This window comes from Quercus lobata, chromosome 12 (assembly GCF_001633185.2).
Source record: "Quercus lobata isolate SW786 chromosome 12, ValleyOak3.0 Primary Assembly, whole genome shotgun sequence".
In the NCBI taxonomy this organism is placed as follows: domain Eukaryota; kingdom Viridiplantae; phylum Streptophyta; class Magnoliopsida; order Fagales; family Fagaceae; genus Quercus; species Quercus lobata.
In genome coordinates this window covers 32,403,924-32,425,751 of record NC_044915.1, presented here as the reverse complement: position 1 = coordinate 32,425,751, position 21,828 = coordinate 32,403,924, and the positions used below count along the sequence as shown (strand labels likewise).

General features: G+C 36.5%; 2 protein-coding genes across 2 annotated transcripts; one reads left to right on the top strand and one right to left on the bottom strand.

The window, feature by feature from the left end:
• Positions 1 to 1,607: 1,607 nt before the first annotated feature.
• On the bottom strand, positions 1,608 to 10,819 carry LOC115971931 (beta-adaptin-like protein C). Its single transcript, XM_031092036.1, has 15 exons — positions 10,588 to 10,819; positions 8,920 to 9,117; positions 8,461 to 8,574; positions 7,999 to 8,249; positions 7,278 to 7,413; positions 6,965 to 7,144; positions 6,771 to 6,863; positions 6,454 to 6,665; positions 6,149 to 6,212; positions 5,856 to 6,035; positions 4,509 to 4,601; positions 3,708 to 4,114; positions 3,181 to 3,370; positions 2,831 to 3,034; positions 1,608 to 2,223 (listed from the first exon to the last, which is right to left on the bottom strand). The coding sequence occupies exons 1-15, from the start codon at positions 10,672 to 10,674 to the stop codon at positions 1,924 to 1,926; spliced, it is 2,709 nt and encodes a 902-aa protein (XP_030947896.1). The 5' UTR covers positions 10,675 to 10,819; the 3' UTR covers positions 1,608 to 1,923.
• An 877-nt stretch (positions 10,820 to 11,696) lies between these two features.
• Positions 11,697 to 19,284, top strand: LOC115971930 (general transcription and DNA repair factor IIH helicase subunit XPB1). Its single transcript, XM_031092035.1, has 20 exons — positions 11,697 to 11,816; positions 11,929 to 11,972; positions 12,090 to 12,162; positions 12,278 to 12,437; positions 12,561 to 12,783; positions 12,874 to 12,930; positions 13,554 to 13,697; positions 14,615 to 14,695; positions 14,892 to 14,979; positions 15,431 to 15,768; positions 15,871 to 15,946; positions 16,040 to 16,233; positions 16,555 to 16,718; positions 16,810 to 16,882; positions 17,306 to 17,419; positions 17,711 to 17,791; positions 18,160 to 18,219; positions 18,410 to 18,493; positions 18,569 to 18,711; positions 18,846 to 19,284. The coding sequence occupies exons 1-20, from the start codon at positions 11,807 to 11,809 to the stop codon at positions 18,931 to 18,933; spliced, it is 2,295 nt and encodes a 764-aa protein (XP_030947895.1). The 5' UTR covers positions 11,697 to 11,806; the 3' UTR covers positions 18,934 to 19,284.
• The last annotated feature ends 2,544 nt before the right edge of the window (positions 19,285 to 21,828 follow it).

The window sequence follows — 21,828 nt, the reverse complement described above, 5'->3', positions numbered from 1 at the left end:
AATTATTAATGGTACATTCAATCTAGTCACTAGTGTATCACCGGAGAGGGGATCTAATTCTAAAAAGGTAGGTAAGGAGGTTAAAAAAAAAAAAAAATGCTCCACTGTGCTTCTAACACACGTGGAAACCATGCATGTATTAGTTGAATGTTTGGACAAAAGTTTATTTTATTTTATTTTATTTATAATTTTTTTATAACCATGTTTGGACAAAAGTTAATTGAGCAAAAATTAATTAAAATTTTGGGTTTAAACGATGGTGTTTAATGCTAGGAATACTTAGGCTTTTATAGTAGCTTTATTATGTATCATAATTTTGATGTGAGTGATTGTTTATTATTTTTATATGAATCTATTACCACCGCACACCCTTGATGCAATGGTCATTTTATAAGTATAAGTGCTCGTGAAGTGTGGGAGGCAAAGGTCGGGGTTCATGTCTTTAGGAGGGAGCTTTACACATATATACACTTAGATTAGACTAGATTAGAATTTCTATATTGTATATAAAAAAAAAAAAAATATCACTTTTTTTCTACCACTCACAATTGGTCACATCATAATTGTGGCAAAAATTGTGTCCACCGACACTTCTCAAGAAGAAAAAAAAAAAAAATCATAATTAAGTGAGCCACAAATTTTCTTTTTCTCTTACCATAAACTAGCCTTTAGTGGTGGGATTTCCAAAAAGTTGAGTTGATATGGTTTTGTGCTTACTAGGCAATCTACTTGACAAAATCCCATCAAGCTTGTTCACTTAAGGGAAATACAACTCTCAACACCTGCTAAATTTGTGGGATTTGTGAAAATCAACATATTAATGGTGATGGCTAGCATTTATGGTGAAATGACTGATGGCCGAAAATGTGGATTATTAAGCAAATCTAATATCATTCCCACATGTGGGTTCATCGGTTGTGCAAATTTTTCCAAACCAATTCTACTCAAATTGTCAAATTGCCCATTGAGCTCAAGAATTAGCGAAGAAAAGCCACCTTATTTTCCTCCAAGCTACATTTCCCAATTAAAAGGAAAGTTACTGAAAAACAAACATTGCATTTTAATTCACTCCTACATTCTTTTAAACTGTTGCGTCATGCACTATTTAAGTAAAAGGAATATGGACTCAAGTTACATGAAATGGAAAAAAATAATAATATTAATAACTTCAAAGGATAACTTAAGCTAACTACCTGCTTTTGTTGAAGGGAGAGGACCTATCCAAGTGAGCCATCCACACACATCTTGCCCACCCGAACAAAGCCGGGTTCAGCATGGGTGTAATTCCATGTAGACTGAGCCCAGTTTGAAATAATTTTCTATTTAATCTTTGCACATACTTATTGTAATCCGGTCTATGAGTTATTTATCCTTTTTCTTTAAAAAAAAAAAAAAATACAAGTGGTGTCCCAGTAAAGCAATTTATATTTCGTTTGTTGTTCTTGTTTACAAAATCACTCAAATGAATTACACTAATATTCCATAGGTATAACGAAATAAGAGTTACTAGTTACCATACCCCATTTAAAAAATATAAAATAACACTCCGCTCCAAATTATCAAAATAAAAGAAGAATAAATAAAAGGCATAGAGTTGTGCAACCATAAAGGTAAAGTAAAAACTGGCATACACACAAAAAGGTAACAAGTTACAAAATTGTAAGTATTATCTAGTAATAAGAACAATAGATACGACACAGACAAATGACCCCCCATCAAAATAGAAAACTCCTGGAACAAAATCTCAAGAGTCTGAACAAATTAAAAATAATGTAAGTGGCAGGACAGCTAACAATAAAGCAAATAACAGAGAAGACAAAAACAAGAAAATCAGTCAAAATCCCAACAGCTAATATAGATTTTACAGATAATAGCCAAATTAAGAAATACAAAAAATATACACATTAAATTGACCTAACAGATTCAAACCTTGAGGAGAGTCTCAAGGGATTCAAAGAAAAGAGGTGCCAATTCAGGGCTTGGAGTCTTGATCGCACACTTGACCCCAAGAGTTCCGATGACAGTTGTGAGTTCGATCAAAAATGGTATCCCTCGAGGGAGTTTAGCAGAGAAGTAGAATACGTCCTGGTTTGCATGCTTGCGCTTTGCAATAAAGAACATGTTTGATGCAGCCAGCCGATCTAGAGTTGCTTCCACACTGTTCACCACAATGTCTGGGAAGTCCTTCGAAACCTCATTTGAATCAGGAAGGGACCTCCACGTCTGTGATGGAAATAAGTATCAGATTTCAATTGCCATAATCAATCAATTCAAATTATAAATGCACAGTGAAATCATTATCTGAATCAACATGTCATCAGCCTACAACTTTTATACTTGTTCATTAACTATTAGCTCATATAACTCAACAAGCTGTATGCAATTTATTCCATAAATTTCTCAACCTAACCTTCATTCTTAAAAATTTCTCTCTCTACCTATCATTCCACTCTGATTTCAACTTAATCTTACCAAGATAGAACACATCAACACATGGTTTGCAAGTAAAGAAAGGCTAGCTATGCTGCTGCAATTGGTGGAGAGAGCAGTGAACATAAAGTAGTTTTCTATTATGTCTTACTCGTGGTAGAGATGAGATTGTTTTGATATTTTAATGTCTCTGTCTCTCTGACTAAAACAGGTCTGTTCTTCCCTTTGAAATTAAATGCACAGTATAACTACATAACAATCCTAAATAAACACAAGCACAAAAAAGCGAAAGCAGTGAAGTAAAGTTTTGTTCTCTCTCTTCTTTTTGTATTTATTTGCTAACAGAGATCAAACCCACCATGTTATTCCAAAAGGAAGAAATGACTACATATATTTTTACCTCAAGGAAGTTTCCACGCTCCATTCTCCCATCCTCAGTGAAGAACACATGCAATGGGGCTTTGTCATTGAAGTACCACACTGGCTGTTGACTGTTTTTCACAGCTACTTGTAAAAGTGAGCTTGGGGGACCTTGAGACAAATTCTGGAACATAACCATAGGCAGAAGAGTACTAGCTGATGTCCCAGGTTGCACTTGTGGAACCTATTAGATGGAAAGGTATCAATTTAAAACCAATAAATGCAAAATAAATAGAGATATACAAGGGTCCTATTAGGGCTGGGAAGTAAGCCAAACAACCCAAAGTGGAATATCCCTCTCAAATCTCAATGGAAGAATGTATTAGTTACCTGCAAGGGTCCAGCAGCTGCAAGACCAAATGTATTCTTGTTGAACTGAATCATGAACCCATCGAGTGGAATTTGGGAGTTGTTTTCAAATGATAAACTGTAATATATTTGACCATCCTGTTGTGTCAGCTGTGCACTGATTTGTAAACCTTGGCCAGTTGATGCTGGTAGTACAACAGGCAATGGAGGGCTGCAATTAAGGCCAGCAAATCCAGTAAGTGTGAGTTATAGCATACATTCAGATTTTGCTCGTCTTAGAAACAAAATAATCAGAATCTTTTCAAGCTAGACAAATCGTGCCAAGTTTATCATTAAATTCATGTAGACCAATTTTATACATATCTAAACAATGTTATACTGTTCCTAAGTATTCACAAGCTCCCTGGATTATCTCAAGAAATTATAGGACATTTCCCAACATTCATGACATATTATTAATATAATTTTTTTTTTCAATTAAAAAAAAATACCGTGTAACAATTACATATTACACCAAGAAGACAGTTCACACATTATATCATACTTACCCACTAGGAGTAGCAGGCTGATCAACAGGAACAATAGCGTTATTGTCAAGGCCTATCAGATCACCAAGCAAATCTGGCACTGGAGCAGCAGGTGAAGGTGGTGCAGGGGCTGGTTGCCTTGCAGCAGAATATGGAACATTACTTGAACTAGTTGGAGATACACCACCATCAGCTGCGTGAGCAGATGATTCAGAATATCCTGTTTCACTCCCACCCTCAGGATAGTCATCATCTTCGGTTTTCTGGGCTGTTGTCTTCACACGGGTTACAAATGCTTCTGGGGGTTTGTGATACACAGAAGATAGTGTAGCAATGTTAGCAAGAAGCTCATCCAGAAGAGATGGATCAAGTTGGTTTGAATCATCAGTTATCACAGGCTTCTCGGCTAACACAACATCCTTAGCTGCCTGAGAGATAAGAACATAGGCCCATTAATGTACAACTCAATATTGTGGTCCTAAAATTGTCTATTACAGTATTATAGATGACTGCAGCCAGACTTCTTATGAAAACCCTACAGGGCATGACATGGCTGACTACCTGTGCAACCAGCCTCTTTCCTACAGGGGTTGAAATTTGTTGGATTCTTAGGACCCCAAGAAAGGAACAGGCTTTTTTAAGCTGAGTTTGATCATCTAATCCAACATGGAATTGACATAGAAGTGCTAACTGAGACATAAGCATGAGGACTCCCAGCAGCCTCCCATCTCAAAATGCAGTTCTTTCTAAAATAATTAAAAGGATAATGTAGTGGACTTTAAATCAACACAGAAACTAAAGTTCATTTTGGCAAAACCATACCTCAGGATCGGTCGATAAGAGACGCCAATATATGTATGCACGATCCCGCAGATCAGGATTGTCTGTCTCCACAGTGGCATTATTCAAGACAACCTGTAAACATGACATAAAGAAAAATTGCTCAAAACAAGATTGAAGATTGTATTGTGTATATAAGGACTGCTTAACATTGTACCCTTTTTGCCAAAAATTCATCTTAAGCATAGGATGCCATTCTATACTTTTTCTATAGGCAGAAAAGAATGGCATAACTACAACGTCCCAATCATGATGATATTTACTCCAACAAGGTTAGCAGCAAATTGTTTCATATTCAATCTAGATTTGCCTACTCAAAGGGCATGCATGCAATAAATGTACTGTTGAGGAACATCATATGGACTTTTTAAGTATTTGGCATTACAAAGTTTATGCAAGGAACATTCCAAAAAAGCCACAATCCCTCCAAACACAGGATTTATGACAGAATCACTGAATGATTCTGCCTAAGGCATTCATCCAATCGTAGGAGGATCATAACAATGATGGTTTAAAAACATGAATAGAAAGTTCTACATCATCAAAGCTCCTGCCATTTCTTTCTCAGCACATAGTCCACAAAATACATAAAAGGAGCAGCCTTCCGAACTTTTACTCTCTTGCGCTTATGGAACCTTCCTTGCCAACAAGCCAACATCTGAACTACCATCTTTGGCATAACCAAAGACACTCCAGATAAAGCAAAAACAAAAGAGACCGCAAGTTCCTAATTACAGGACAATGAAGAAAAAGTAGCTCCACTGCCTCTACTATTCATACACATACAACACCAATCAATGTGTCACTTTTGAAATGTTGTTAAAAGAAAAAATTTGCTTTGGGTTTTTAACATCACTGTATATTTCTTTGTTCATACCAAAAATATATGCTGTCTTGCTGTCTACGTACTTCATGAAATAACCCTAGGTCCCCCTTATCTCATAAATCCCCACAAATCCTACACCTACAATGGGTAGAACCTCAAACCTCCTCGAAAAGAAGGAAAAGTACCATTAGGCTACAAAGCCAATAACTTCACTCTCCTTTAGATGAAATTTCTCTCTCTCATCCCCCTTTTTTCTAAGCTTTAATGTGGTCAATTCAGACACCCTCTATGACAAAAGATTAACCTGGATTTTCCACAAAAGTAATTATAATCTACACCAACCCCACCCCCGCTTTAATATCATCATGCTCAGTCAGCTGCGAATATGTGCAAACAAGAGGTAGTGGACATTCTAGAAATCCATCTGAAGACAAATGAACAAAGAATAAAGCAAGTACACACAACTGATTTAAACAAGTGCTAGTCAAATATTAAATCAGAACCTGAATCATCTGCTGTGGGCCTTCAGTTGGCTTCTTGAGAAAAAGTTTGACAGTTGCAGTCAGCAATTGCAATTGGACTTGTGCAGGCTCTTCGGGGAAACTCTCCAAGAAACTTTCAAGGAGCTCATCAGCATTATCAATTCTTTCCGCATATTCACCAATTATCCAGATCATTGAAGCCTTGGGGATTTTTTTATTATTTGGGGGGGGGGTATTAATTTGTTAATAAAAAAAATGATAATAGAAAGCTTAAAACTTTTATAATTGATTTGTTACAGAAGAAGAAGCACTACCTTAGCTTCCGGCTCATCTAAAGTGTCTAAGCTCTCACAGAGTGTTGCAATGATAGACTCATAGCTGTATGGGATAACAGAGTTTTACAATTAAGTTTGGAAGAAAGATACCATCATTCACTAAAATACCATTGAAAGCACTCTTTTTTTTTTTTAATAGGTAATAGAGATTTTATTGATTTTAAAAAGTAGTGTTCACAATGATGAACACTCTGTACTTGAAACAAATACAACAAATCAAAAAGAAAGCTGTTGAAACCACTCTTACACCCCCCCCCCCCACCAAAATAGAAAGGTTAACTTACGTGTTGGGGTATCTTCTAAAGATATCTTTAATGACTATAATTGCCTCTTGAACCACATAGTTCACTTTAATCTTGATCAGTTCAAGCAAAACACTAATGCATCGCTCAGCAGCTCTTTCTAGCTTGATGGCACAACGGCCAATAGCACGAACAGCCTTTCTAACAAAGTCTACATCTACTTCTGTGGCATATTCTTTAAATTCCAATAGAACCTGAAGAAAGGTTAACCATGAGAGCATCACAAACTCTGATGAAGAGATATTGGAGAGTGAGGCAAACTCAAACTGACAACAACAACTTTTAGAAAAGAAACATACCTGATCTATATTTCGGTCAGAAGCAAGTTTTATCATGATTTCTAATTTCTCCATTTTCACATATATTGGGTCATTGTACTTGCAGAAAAACACCTAAAAACGAACAAAGTATTCAGTAAAACATAGGATGCAAGAGCCCCCTAAGTACATTAATCAGCATATAATGATATGACAATGTATAGGGTTGAGCTCACCTTAATTTCATGGGCAAGGATCGTAGGCCGTCTTTGTACTATAAGATTGATGTTACGCAATGCAACATATTGTATCTCAGGTTCTGCAGAAAGTAATGTCACAAGAGGAGGAGCCATCTTTTTGCAAAGATTTCGAACCACATCAGTACTGGTGATAAGTTCCATTTGTTGGAGAATCATCTGCAAAGCAAAAGGAGAAGAAGATAAAGGATGATAGATATTTATCATAGTTGACAAGTTGGTAACTGTTGAAAACGCTACCAGCAACAATAATGATGTAGAACACCAATTAATCAAAGGAAATAAATGCCACCTTAACAGCTGATAGTACAACCGCACAATTAGCATGTTGTAGCCGTGGAGTAACTCTCTCAACTATATTTTCAGCTTCACGAGCATCGGCTGCCTTGTATCTAGAAAGAGCATCCAAGATAAATACTTGACCCCACCTGAATATGTATCACAACCAATGTTAGACAAGCAAGTTGTTGCAGCAGAAAATTGCACAGGAAAAGAAACAAACAGGAAAAAAGAGAGGAACTAAATAAAAGATTGATAGCTATAAAGGTGCTAGAAGCGTGCACTGAGAGCTTATCACTACACTGCTACCACAAAACCTAAGTTAGACATGAAGTATCAGCTCTAGCCTATGGTGACAATCAATGCTAGCCTCAGAATACCAATACACAAGCACATACACTGAACTGAGGAATGGATACTGGCATAAAAAGAAACTTTAAGACTGTTTTGAGACATGATATTGATAACAAATACATGAAGTTTGCTTTCTACAGTATATTACTATGATGAAACTGTGCCAATGAGCTATAGCTCAAATGACATCTCCTTCCCTTGTAAGAGCAAGGTCAACTGTGAGGCTTGGTTTCAAACTATGCTGAATTGTTAAAGAAGCACACTAGCAACTGCTTCAAATAACAATTAACATATTGTTTAAAGCAAATTGATGTCATTCCTTATATATCAGTCATATATATTATATTCAAATTATCAATAAAAGTAAGACGCAAACTTACTCTGTGCATTCATTTAATGCAGTAAGAAGCTTCGAGAGTGTGTGGCTAGTGATCTCAAAAATGGGACTAATGCTATTATCTTGTATCTCAGCAAGAGCAGCGACAGCATTTGCTACAACCATTGGATTATTGTCAGATATCAAATCCTTCAAAGATTCCAAGAAACCTCTGTCCTCAACTAACTCAGCATTGATATCATAAAGTTTTGCAACACATATAGCTGCTGTCTTTCGGACATATGGATCGTCATCCTGTCAAAATATAAGAAAAAGGAAAGCTCAGATTGCTGGGTCAAATTTCAAGGAGTTTAACATAGAACAATAAGAGAGAGAGAGAGAGGTGTAGCATGGTGCAAGAGAAGGATAATTGCCAAATAAGTAATGAATGTATCTGACTCATCAAAAGTTGACACTTAATTCCAACAATCATGCATGAGTGGTAAAAATTCCCTCCTTAAATCACCTTAAGACACCTTTGAAGGGGGTCACACAAATATTCTGTGATTTTATCAACACGTATGCATCCCATTGTCCGTACAGCCAAAGCTCGAATCAAAGGATTTGGGTCCTGTGAATCCTGCATAAATGCTCATAAAGTAAAAGTTAATTAGAGATGCCTAAAAGCTCATTACAGTGTCAAACATATTATGTTTCAAAATCACTCGAAGGAAAAGATATCAACATATGCCTTCAATATGGTATAAGATAGAAATGTACTATCATCTAGGATGGAGGGGTATTTTCCATCCCTGTGAAATAGGGGGATGTTTGCAAAAAACACATCCATTTTGTGTTTTTTTATATTTTATTTTATTAAATATATACTAAATTGTTGTGTCACTGATGTCAATAATTATACTAAGAATTAACAAATTTAAAGTTTTAAACAATGCAAGACAGATGATTCAATTCTAGTTCTTACCTTCACAAATGTATTTACTGCGAGGATAGCTAGGTCAGGCTGGCTTTTAGCGTAATTAATAAGATACAGATAAACAAGCTTTTTCAACTCCAAATTCTCTGTTTGCATGCAATTTACTACGTCTGTGAACAAGGATGAAACATCCTTCCCAACAGTCATTGCAGCAATCACCTTCTTAACAGCATCTTTTCTCTTATCCTGCATAACAAATAAAAGAAGAGTCTGCTTTACATAGTTTCTGATGAACTAAAAATGAGAGAGAGAGAGAGAAAGAGAGAGAGTTAAATACTAAAATATTATTGCAGCCAATACAGAGGGGAATAAACAAGTACTCTCTTTTCTTTTCTTTTTTTTCTTTTTTTTTTTTGTAATTATGAGTGCACCAAATAGGTTTAAACCTACAACGTCACCCTCTGCCTTGGTTTTACAAGGGAAGGAGGTGCAATTTGAAGTAGGGCTCATTGGTTTATTAACAACCTCTCAATCAAAGGGAATGATATCTAAGAGCACCAGAAACACCATAAGCTTCTTGCAATGGAGAAAGAACAATAATTTATGGTCATTAAAAAGTAAAACAGAAATAAATCACATCTAAATAATATTACAAGTAAATGTCCGATAAATTTTTTTTTTGATAGGTAAATGTCCGATACATAGATTCTTTTAATACCAATACCAGCATTGTCACTTTCCTTAGCCATGCAAGAGTTCTATAAAACTAGTAATTCTGTTCAGTTTTACAAGTAAGCCTCTCTTACTTCCAACACTAACCTTCACAGGCACATTCTAGCATCGAACAATTTCCCCCTAGACGCAACAGCTTACTTCTTCAAGTCACACTCTAAATAAGAACTCCTCTCAAGTAAAGGTAGTCTTGACATTTATTCTTAAAGCCTAAAATGCAATAATGATACCCTCACATTCCTGCCAGCACTATGCTGCTCAGCAATCTGACCACAATGTTCTGCTTGATTCAATGGCCTATCTCTTCACATTGACGTCTTACTTCAAACTCAATCAACATAAAGGTAGCTTCCATCTCTACTCCTAAGACCCCAAAAGCAATATACCATTAACTATACTTATGCTTTTTTTAATCAAAATATTACCCACAAACCCTCTTACATAGGTGAAATGGAAATCCCCAAATTGTTAAAACAGCTCAGACTCAAGAGTAATACCAAAACCAATTCCATTTCAATGTTTCATCTTCTATTCTCCTATGATTCCACGACAATCAAATAGAACATCTAAATTCCAGTCAGAAACTCAAAAAATGCTTGAGACGTAAATTGAAACCCCCTATTTATCAAAATTAACAGCTAAAGCAAATCTCATCCTGCGCCTAATTATACTGATTCAGAAAAAAAATCCAGATTCTAATTCATTTTCCAGCGATTTTCTCAGCCAACAAACAGAGAAAAAGGTTCGTGACATACAAAGAAAGAGAAAAACAACTTCGATCCGTACAATTCAGAAACGTTTCGTAATCACAGAAAGGCAATCCGATGAAATCTTTATGCAAATCAAATCGTAAACTAATAGATCTGCCAGCAAGTCCCATAAAATTGGACAAAAAATTATCACGCGCATCAAATCAGAAACGAAATGGATCCAGATCAGAGAGCTCCATTACATAAACATATAGAAAGAGAAAGAGAGAGAGACCTTGTACTGGGAATTGAGCTCCTCTTTGAGCTCGGGGATTTCACCTTTCTTGGTGGTGGAGAAGTACTTGGAGTCGTGGCCACTCATCTCTGTGTCTGTGTGTCTTCGTCTTCTCTATCTGAGAGAGAGAGAGAGAGAGAGAAAGAAAGACGAAGAAGAAGGAGAGCGAAAATGGGGAAATGGCAATGGTGGACACCGAGAAATCGCTTTTCTCGTTTAAAAATTACTGTGCGTGTGTAATTTAATTAATTCCCTGTTTGTTTTTGTTTGGCTTTAATTGCTTTAATTACCGTCTTTGTTTCATTTTTGGTCATCGGTAACGTTGATCTAACAAGGTTGTTTGTATTTTTTTGAAACCATGAAAAAGTATATAAAAATCGTATATAATGTTATTTAAAAACTGAAAATATATGTTTAAATTCTTATATCAAACGGTTCCTTATTTTTATAAAATATAGTAAAACTATTTACCTTTATTTTATAAAACATTTTACAAAAACATATATCATCTCTCGACCATCATTTGGTATTTGTGTTGTTGATCTAACAACTATGGTTAATTCTCTAGTCGCAGTAGCCCCTAGTCTAGTGGTTGATGTCGGCGCTCAGTTGCCTAAATCACTTGTCTAGTTTCTAGAGTTGCTACAGTTCGATTGAGCGAGTTGTTAGTCCTGGCGGTCTAGTCGCTAGATCTTCAACATTGACAACTCCAATAATTGAGTCATAAGTTTTTATGATCTGTGCTTGAAACTTTTACGTGTGTGTTTGGGACTCGCTTATAAGCTAGCTTTTTATTTTTTAAAACTTTTATACACAATTTTTAAAACCTCAAATAAACTGAATTAGCTGTATCACACCAAACACCTTCTAACATTTTATTGAAAATGTATTTTGAAAAATGTTTTACAGTGAAATAAACGGAGGTCTAAGCCGGTTTAGAGAACCGGTTGGTTGACCATCTTGTGCTTGACGGATATGACCCGGATATTGCTGGTCAATAAATTGACTTTCAACGTGGGCCGTGATGGGCTCTATAGTAGGCCCTGTTCATTATTTCTGAACCGTGATGGGTTCGGGCCTTTGGCTATAAATAAAAGTTTGAACTACAAAAGGCGAGCACCGATTCCCGAATCCGAAAAATCTGAGGCGGTTCCTCTGTAACTGTACTGTATAAATCTCACCTCGCTTCCTCAAACTACATCAGACAGAACAGACAGTCATGGGACACGGTACTTTCATGAAAATCCTAGTATAAAATTTGTTGTCTAAATAGAAATTAATGGGAAAAAAAAAGTTATTGATTTTTATTTTTATTTTTTTGGTTTGAATTCATGATTCCAGGTGAAAAAGGCCGACCCAACAAAAAGCACAAATCTTCAGCCAAGGTTCGTCAAAACCCACTATCACTAATGCAAATTTCTTTGATTTTTACACGGACCCACATGGGTGTTCTTAACTTTCTATAAGCTATGTTACTCACAAAACCAAAGCACCACGTGCAGGAAGATCACAGGATCATTGTTGAAGATGAAGATGCATATTATGGCGAAGAAGTCGACGATGATAACCGCGATGGTATGGTCATTGTTCTTTGTATAAACTATAATGATTTTTATTTTGTTGGGTTTTTATTTTTATTTTTATTTTTTACTTCTTTTTATTGATTTGAATTCAATTTGATTGATTCAAGGTGAGAAAAAGAGAGACTTTACCAAATTAGAGTTGAAACCGGATCACGCTAATAGGCCTTTGTGGGCTTGCGCGGATGGCCGTATTTTCCTCGAAACATTTTCGCCTTTGTATAAACAAGCTTATGATTTTCTCATTGCTATAGCTGAACCCGTTTGCAGGTATCAAATTTTGAGTGTAACACATCAATTTGTGTTTTATGTATTGAGTATTTTTTTTTTTTTTATATGGGTCTATATTTGTCAGATTATAGCAGTGTTGTGTGTGTGAATTTTGATTTATAGGCCCGAGTCGATGCATGAGTACAACCTGACCCCTCATTCGTTGTATGCCGCGGTGTCTGTTGGTCTTGAAACTGAAACTATCATAGCTGTTTTGAATAAACTGTCAAAGACAAAGCTGCCTAAGGAAATGATTGATTTCATACATGCTTCCACGGCCAATTATGGCAAAGTGAAGCTCGTGCTAAAGAAGAATAGGTACTTTGTGGAATCTCCATTTCCTGAGGCAAGTGACTATGTTTTGAGCTTTTTTGGTTATTGGCAGTGTATAGAGATTTTCAAGTTGTGATGCTAATGGTTAGTGAACTCTTTGCAGGTATTGAAGAAGTTGCTTAAGGATGAAGCCATATCCAAAGCAAGGATTAATGCTGAGGTTGGTTACTTGATACAATTGAATTTGTAAATGGCTGGTGTGTGTATTTTGTTTTCCATGGCATGACTTATTTCTAATAGCTTTCTAATCTTTGGATGATTTGACTGGTGGTTTTTTAGATATTGAGAAATGGCTTAAGGGATACTATTCTAAGGACTGGCTTGTTTGATCCATGGTGACCAGTTATTTGAACATTTTTTTTGAAGACCATGTTTAATTGTAGGCATGTTTTAGGTTCATATGCTGTGCTTACTGTGTGTCTCTTTGTTTGTGTGTATACTTGCCTCTTTCCAATAATTTTTGAAGATTGATTGTCTTATCAGACCTTATTAAGATTCATTTTTGTGCTTCATTATGGTGAGCTTTAGTACATAAAATTTTAAACTTTCAACATTATCAATGTATGATGTATATTGTCTAGTGCCAGTATATTTCTCACAATTTTTTTGTCAACTATAGCTGCTTTCCACTCCTTTTATTCCTTTTTTAAAATCTAACGGCTGTACATGATTGTGTATTTGTTTTGTTTTTTTTTTTTTTTCTCTTTTACTTGGAGAAGTAGCTTTATATCATATTTCAGCATTTTCTATTAGTTGAATGTTGAATCTCTATGTGGACTTAAGGTTTCAAATGGAAGTGATGGCTTTACAATCAGCAAAGCAAAGGGTGAAATTGGAACTGGTCATGAGGATTTGCTTAGTGGAGCAGAAGTGGCAGCTGCAGCAGAAGAAAAAGAAACTCATGCATTTGAGGTTGACCCTGCTCAGGTAATCTATAAGAGTTTTCTGAAATCGAACACATCTTAGACTATTCATGATTTGTGTTGCCTTGTCAGGCCTAAACTCCTTAGATTGGAGCAGTAAGGCACCCATTTGGTGCAAAAGGATATCAGCTGGATTTAGGTCATCCTGGTCCCAATCTGTGACTTAAATTTGACTGATGTAGTGCATAGAAAGCATACACAGCTTCATCAACCCCCCCCCCCCCCCTTCTTCTCTTCCAGGTTCTCTTTGAAAGGGTTTATTGGGGAGGCTTGGCTTGTACTAACCTTTTGGATCTGATTCAATAATTTTTTGGCTCTTTGTTCAACTGGATGGTATTAGATAAGTGAATACCATATAATATTGTAGATGTTTGGATTCTTTGTGTGTCTGAATTGTTTTTTGGGGAGGTTTGAACATATATGATATAATTGGTATTCTAAAATTGTTCCCATGATTTGTTGTACTATTTTTAAATGATCAATACAATTATTCATCACTATTATTATTATTATAAAGGATCTTTTAGATCTGCTTGTTTCTGTATGCTGCATGAGTAAGTTGGTTTATATGTATGCCAACAAGTTCTAGATCCAAAGGCACCTTCTCCCCTTGTAAGAGCACAGTGGAGGATGAGGTTGTGGGTTCAAGACCCATGGGGTGCAATTGTAACTTTTTTTCCTAAAAAAGCATGTTTATATGTAGATACATTTCTTTCACTAGCAATAAATCTGAACATTTATATCAATTTGTTCCATTGTGGTGGAAAAACAGAAATGCCCACAAAGATGGACAACATTGCATTCTGTAGATTTGGTTGAGTTAATATTTATGGGGTGAAGATATCATTTTTATACTTGGATCCTTCATGGCTTATTTGAAGAGATCTCTTAATGAAACTCTTTTTGTTCTCTAATTGACAGGTTGAGAATGTAAAGCAACGTTGCTTGCCAAATGCTTTAAATTACCCCATGTTGGAGGAGTATGACTTCAGAAATGATACCGTGAGTTAGAATTCACATGTTTTTCCCTGGTCTTAAATTATTACTGAATGTTAAGTTGAATTTCAGTGTTGTGGAGTGAAGGGACATCCAGCACTTTTTCAAGTTTCATCATATTATGGAGTCACATATGATGATTGTACGTACCTTTTGTCACTATGTGCCCCTCCAACATAACTTTTGCTCTTTGACACTGCAGGTCAACCCTGACCTCGATATGGAATTGAAGCCTCATGCACAACCACGGCCATATCAGGAAAAGAGTCTTAGTAAAATGTTTGGAAATGGTAAGCTTAGTTTGTGATTGTACATACCTCTTTTCCTAAGATCTGATTTAACTGATTTTAACTTGGGACACCCTCTATATTATTTCTTAGTTTAATTATCTCTTGGTTGGGACCAAATATAGTTTGAGTCACATTTTTTAAGACTGATTTTCAGTCCATTGTTAAGGAACACAGTAGATTACATGAGTAGATAAAAAGAAAGCATGATTAGTTATACAATTTATGCCGATTTTTGAATGGTGTAGAAACCCCACATACTAATGTTAAATCTTCTGTACTTGAAAATTTATGATTTTTCTCTCCTTATTTGTTACTGGTATTCTTACTAACATTTTTACAATTTTTTCGTTGTTAGATTTTCTCAAGCTCTTTGATGGTTGTGGCAAGAGCAAATATATTACTCTTGTCTTAACGTTTTGAATAATGACATTAAAAAATTATTTAATTGTAGGTAGAGCAAGATCTGGCATCATAGTGCTACCTTGTGGTGCTGGAAAGTCTCTAGTTGGTGTCTCTGCAGCTTGCCGAATAAAAAAAAGCTGCCTTTGCTTAGCAACAAATGCTGTTTCTGTGGATCAGTGGGCTTTCCAGTTCAGGCTATGGTCAACCATCCGAGAAGATCAAATCTGTCGTTTCACATCCGATAGCAAAGAAAGATTCCGCGGTAATGCTGGGGTGGTTGTGACAACATATAACATGGTTGCTTTTGGTGGTAAACGGTCTGAAGAATCTGAAAAGATTATTGAAGAGATAAGAAATAGAGAATGGGGTTTGCTTCTCATGGATGAGGTAATCTTTTTTACTTCATTTGTTGTTTGTGGCCTCCTACCTATAAGATTATGTCAATGTTATATGCATTATAGGTTGGTGAATTACATCTGGTTTGTTCAGGTGCATGTGGTTCCTGCTCACATGTTTCGAAAGGTCATTAGTATCACTAAATCTCACTGCAAACTTGGGCTCACTGGTATGTCTTCAGTTATTTGTTTCGAATGTTGCAACATCCACCCTTGCCTTTTTCTGATGATAACTGAAAATTTGTTGACTAATTTTACTGCAGCCACTCTTGTTAGAGAGGATGAAAGGATTACCGATCTAAACTTTCTTATTGGGCCGAAATTGTATGAAGCAAACTGGTTGGATCTAGTAAAAGGTGGATTTATTGCAAATGTACAGTGTGCTGAAGTCTGGTGTCCAATGACAAAGGAGTTTTTTGCTGAATATTTGAAGAAAGAAAACTCCAAGAAAAAGCAGGTTTGCCTGGTTTACAAATCCTTCATTTTTGTTTTCTCTTCATGCAAATTATTTCTTAATTGAAAATCATGGATGGATGTATGTATTATTTTGCACCATGTCAATTCTTCTTCATATAATGCTTTTATTTGCTGCTGTTACATGTCTTTCTTGATTAACTTCTGCTGCTCTATTTTGACTTTCATGGGATGCTGTTATTTTCTGATTGTGATTTTTTATACATACATTTCTCTATGGAAGTAATTGCTTTATAGAAAGTCAGCAGGTTCCCAGCTGTTATATATCCCCCTCCATTAACTTAATGGTCTCTCAAATTTTCAGGCACTCTATGTGATGAACCCAAATAAGTTCAGGGCATGTGAGTTTCTTATAAGGTTTCATGAACAGCAGCGTGGCGATAAAATAATTGTCTTTGCTGACAATCTTTTTGCACTCACAGAGTATGCGATGAAACTACGCAAACCTATGATCTATGGTGCTACCAGGTTGTCTATGAAGATCTTTTCCTTAAGAAGTATGCTTCTACTTGTGCTGCTTCATATCTAATGTTGGCAATCTCTCTGTGTACTGTTTTAGCCATGTTGAGAGGACAAAAATTCTTGAAGCTTTCAAAACTAGCAAGGAAGTAAACACAGTTTTCCTGTCCAAGGTACTCAATTGATGTTATCTTCTTTTTTCAGTAATTTTGATTCTTCAAAATATTGGCATCTTATTTCTGTTGGGTTCATACAATTTGCTCTACTTGATGATTGAATTATTTGTAAGATCATTATGACATGCTTGAATGTATGAACTCTCTATTGGGTGTGTGTCAAGGTCAAGAAACTGGTGCATATATGTGATCCTACTTGGGTTGATGTGGTCGACTTGCCCATACTATTGAATTTTCTGATTTTTTCTTCTTTCAGAGTTGAAAACAGTTAGAACTCCACAATATTGACTAGTTTTTCCTTTTAAATTAGATGCAGCTTATGAAGTTGAAACACTATATTAATTATCAAAAAAACAAAAAAACAAAAAAATTGAAACATTATATCAATGAAGGTTGTCCTAATTGTTTTGTCATTTTCAGGTGGGTGATAATTCGATAGATATTCCTGAGGCGAATGTTATCATTCAGATTTCTTCACATGCTGGTTCAAGACGTCAAGAAGCCCAACGTCTGGGTCGTATTCTTAGGGCTAAGGTTTGTTTTCATATCCTCTTTATATACAATATAATCTTGGCTTGTCTTTAGTAGCTGGTAACAACAACAAGAAGAAGCCTTAGTCCCAAAATTTTGGTGTTAGCTATGGATCTTAATAGACTAATTAAGGCTCATCAGAAATAATTGGCAACTTTAATTGATTGACATCATTATGGAAGATTGTTTGCGATGATTTTGGAATAAAAAAGCATTGGACATTGTTGTGCGAGTTTCATTTTAATGGATTATGCCAACCATCAGATTTAAGATTCTGTCCATTTGGATGTACAGGGTAAACTTCAAGATAGGATGGCGGGAGGTAAAGAGGAGTACAATGCATTTTTCTATTCCCTTGTGTCAACAGATACACAGGTATGCATCTGTTCTCTTTTCTTGATTTGATTAGTTATTGAACTGTGTGAGAATAATGATTAAGTGATTAAATCACCACTTCCTAGAGTAGGTATCTTGAGTTAGAGCCTTGTCTCCACTCTTCCTCCAATTTAAAATTTTCACATATTAATGGGGGAGTCTGGGTGGAGGAGTTTTAAAAATAATGTTTTAAGTGATTAAATTCATCTTTTCCTATTAGCTTTAAGCTTTTGGGACTAGTCGTAATTTGTCAAATCATTTTTTTTTTTTTTTTTTTTTTTTTTTTTTTTTTTTTATAATTTGGAAGTATGAACCTTTTAATATTTGGTTAAGATTTTTGATATCCAAATTATTGGGTCTGAATGCAGGAGATGTACTACTCTACCAAAAGGCAGCAGTTTTTGATTGATCAAGGTTATAGCTTTAAGGTATATGTTTGTGTTTTATTATGCGTCTCATTTTATTGCAGAAGCAGTTATTCTGATGAGGATGCTAATTGCTAATACATGTAGAATTTTGCTTTTTTGCCCAGTAGCTGTTATGCACATAGCTGTCAAAACTCTATTTCATTTGGTTATTATTAGTTCGTAAATGGCACTCAACTTTTACTTGTGACAGGTAATAACAAGCTTGCCTCCATCTGATACGGGAGCTGATTTGAGTTACCACAGTTTACAAGATCAATTGGCACTACTTTCCAAGGTCTTTATCTGCACTGCGCTCTAACTTTAAATTCAGTCATTGAATAAGAAATTCCTGACCTTTCTTGCACATCAGGTGTTGAGCGCTGGCGATGATGCAGTTGGTTTAGAGCAATTAGAAGAAGATGCAGATGACATAGCGCTTCATAAAGCCCGTCGTTTTATGGGATCCATGAGTGCTATGTCAGGTGCAAATGGGATGGTTTACATGGAGTACAGGTATGGTATCCCATTTTTCCCACACCTGCTTTCCACAGATTTTTTGTGCCACTCTTTTTAATGCATATTGCCATATAACTCTCGTTTCATCATGTAAATCTGTAATTGTCATATAACTGTTATTCCATTTGCAGTACTGGGCGAAAAATGCAAGGCCAGTTGAAGGGTAAGCCCAAGGATCCAGCCAAGCGACATCACCTGTTCAAAAGGCGCTTTACTTGAGATGATAAGCCAACTTATCTTTATGTCCCAAAAAGAGAGGAGCTTTCAAACTACCAGGATGCCATGGTTTTATTGGTGTTCATGTTTCTCTACCCCACAATTTGCATGATGTTATAATGAGTTGGCATTTTGTATATTTCTCTACAAATAGCCTGTTAATATGCTCGAGAGAATCAAAGAGTTCAGGGTGCTCAACCATTAGGCTATTTAGGCAATGAATAGCCTAATGGCCTAAGGGCCCCCAAAGGGAAGAAAGTCCTAAAATATAATATATTGAATCTATTTGCCTTATAATATTGCAAAACAAAATATAATAAAAAAAAGTAAGCCTCTTGCCTAGCAAAGAAAAAAGGAAAAAGAAAAAAAGAAAAAGAAAAAAGACCTAATAGGATGCATTGTCTATCAGTCTTACAATGTAAAAATTGTAATTAAGGCCTACGAATTTAATGAATATAAATTGTTTTTGAAAATATTATATTCTTTTCGATTGCTGTGCTTTAATGGCTTTATTAATACATTTTACTATATTTGTGGTAGCTTAAGAGTGTCAATATTTTTAATCTCCTAAAAATTTTACTCTTCTTTTCTCTTCCTATCAAAATTTAGAATTATAATTAATAGTTCTCCGGACAAGTTGATTACTTCAATACTTAGGGTCCGTTTGGATACAACTTATTTTTGCTGAAACTGAAAACTGAAAACACTGTAGCAAAATAATTTTTAAATATGTGAATAGTGCTGTGGGACCTATTTTTAATTAAAGTTTGGATGAAAAAAGATGTTTGTGGGTCCTGTGTGTTCACGGGACCCACAAACAGTGCTATTTCAGTCTAATGGGTGGACATTCAAGGTCCTGTGCAGGTCTGTCCCCCATCAGAGTTAACTTCTGGTAAAAAAAAAAAAAAAAAAAAAACGTGAAAGAGCAAAACGTAGACTTAAATAAGCTGAATTCAAACCGCACCTTAAAATCCAATATTGCCCAGAGAAATAATGATTATTGTAGTTGCACGATTTTGCTGGCCCAAATTCTATTGATCAGGCCTTGGTCCAAAGTGCAACCCACAATAAATATTTGTAGAAGATGGGTCAAAGAACTTAGTCTCAGTGAGTCTGTTCGGTCTGATACGTGGACAATATTGTTGCAGAAAATAAAAACACAAGAATGAATCTCTCATGTATGATTCTATTTCTTCAATTCCTAATACAGTTTCTCCGTCCCCTTCTTTGAGGGACTCTACTACATTATATAGTTCTCCTCTTCTCATCTCAACCTTACACTTGTTGATCATCTAAGTATCTACTTGAACACCTGTCCCATCAGCCGCCCTTATCACTCCCTTTGTGAGTTGCAGAGGCCCATGTGGTACTGTTCAGGGGTCTTTTCCTCATTAATGCGGCCAAGAGGGTGGTTGGGGCGCAATTAATGTGGTGGTAGCTTTCCGTGAGATATTTTGGATTTTATTCATTTTATATGTTGGGAGGATGAACTGAATTGGCTGGGGAGAGTTCCTCGTCTGGGTTTCGTGATGTCCGAGGAGGAGTTACTCCTCGGACAGGTTTCCTTGCCGTTATTGGGATTGAGTAATGCTTCATATGTGGCTTCTCTTCGAACAGGACGCTCCTCGGTCGGGCCTGAATTTGGAATAGCCCATTATTTTTGGGCCGGACCCCACAATAGCCCCTCAAAACTCCGGTTTTTATCTCCTTCCGAGGAGAAAAGCGGGGTTTTGATGTTAGTGAGAGGATGGAAATAAGTAGAGCTTAGGGCGCGCGTGCGGACCGTTACTTTTGACGCGCTACAATTTACGAGGCGCGGCCATTAACTTCTGGAGGCGTTATGTTCCCTTCATCCAACGGTGTGGCGTGGATCGAACGGCCATCGTTTTTTTCTCGTATTTTTAGGCAGGAGTAATCTTTTCTTTCTCCTCCCGGCTATATAAGACGTCAGAGGGGTTCAGTTCCTTCTTTTTATCTGCATTTCATAAACCTCAAAGGATTCCAGAGAACTCCATCGAATCCCAGAGATCTTCGAACACTTGCGTCCGTTACACCACCGTGGCCGTTTTTTGTGAAGCGTTTCGTCCAAGAGAGATTTCCAGGCGTTCCATTGAGCGTTTTGTGAAGGTACCGGTACATTTCGTTCATCTCGCCGTTTCAATTCCCTCCTCGGACTCTACTTTTCTTCTCAGTCTTTACTTTCGTTTCCCCAGTTCAGTTCAGATGGGTAGATTTGAGAAATTAGTAAAAATTCCAGCCGCTATGGTGGCCTTTAGGGCTAAATATCACATTCCCCCGGGGGTTGGGCTGCAGTTTTGTCCTCTTGAAGGAGTATTGACAGATAGAAGTGAGGGAGAAGTCGTTATCCCCATGATTGCTTTCATAGAGGGAGGGATGACACTTCCCATGCGTAGGATTACAAGGGAGTACTTGTTCAACCATATGTTGACGCCGTATCAGTGTGCCCCGAATATATTCAAGATACTAGGCTGTGTAGATGTCTTAGACGAGCGGATGAATCTAGGCCTTACTTGGCATGATGTGGCTTATCTGCACGAATGTCACCGCCTCGGGGATGATGGGTATTATCTTAAATCCCGGAACGAGGACGTTAGGTTGATCTCTTGTCTCCCAATATCCAATAAGACCGTGAAGAATGACTTCCTTATTACTTCTGGGGAGTGGTTCGACGGTATTCATTGTCCAACTCAGGCAGGAAACCCAGGTGCGGCATTTTTAGGATCGGTCCTTTTTGGGAAAGGATTTAGTATTGAGGGGTTGTTTTTCTTGCTTTCTTTGTAATTGGAAAATTTCGTGAACTAACCCCATTTTTCTTGGTTGTTTGCAGATAAAGTTTACGTCGCTCATCGGCTAAACTTTGTGAACGTGCCAGCGTTG

Excerpts from the sequence above, each read along its gene's own strand:
- LOC115971931 (XM_031092036.1), bottom strand. The coding sequence starts at position 10,674 with ATGAGTGGCCACGACTCCAAGTACTTCTCCACCACCAAGAAAGGTGAA. Across the intron at positions 8,250-8,460 it reads CCCTTCAAAGGTGTCTTAAG|GATGACGATCCATATGTCCG; the intron begins GTGATTTAAGGA and ends ATATTTTGACAG. Across the intron at positions 2,224-2,830 it reads AGCGTGGAAACTTCCTTGAG|ACGTGGAGGTCCCTTCCTGA; the intron begins GTAAAAATATAT and ends TTTCCATCACAG.
- LOC115971930 (XM_031092035.1), top strand. Across the intron at positions 13,698-14,614 it reads TTGAGGTTGACCCTGCTCAG|GTTGAGAATGTAAAGCAACG; the intron begins GTAATCTATAAG and ends TCTAATTGACAG. Across the intron at positions 14,980-15,430 it reads TAGTAAAATGTTTGGAAATG|GTAGAGCAAGATCTGGCATC; the intron begins GTAAGCTTAGTT and ends ATTTAATTGTAG.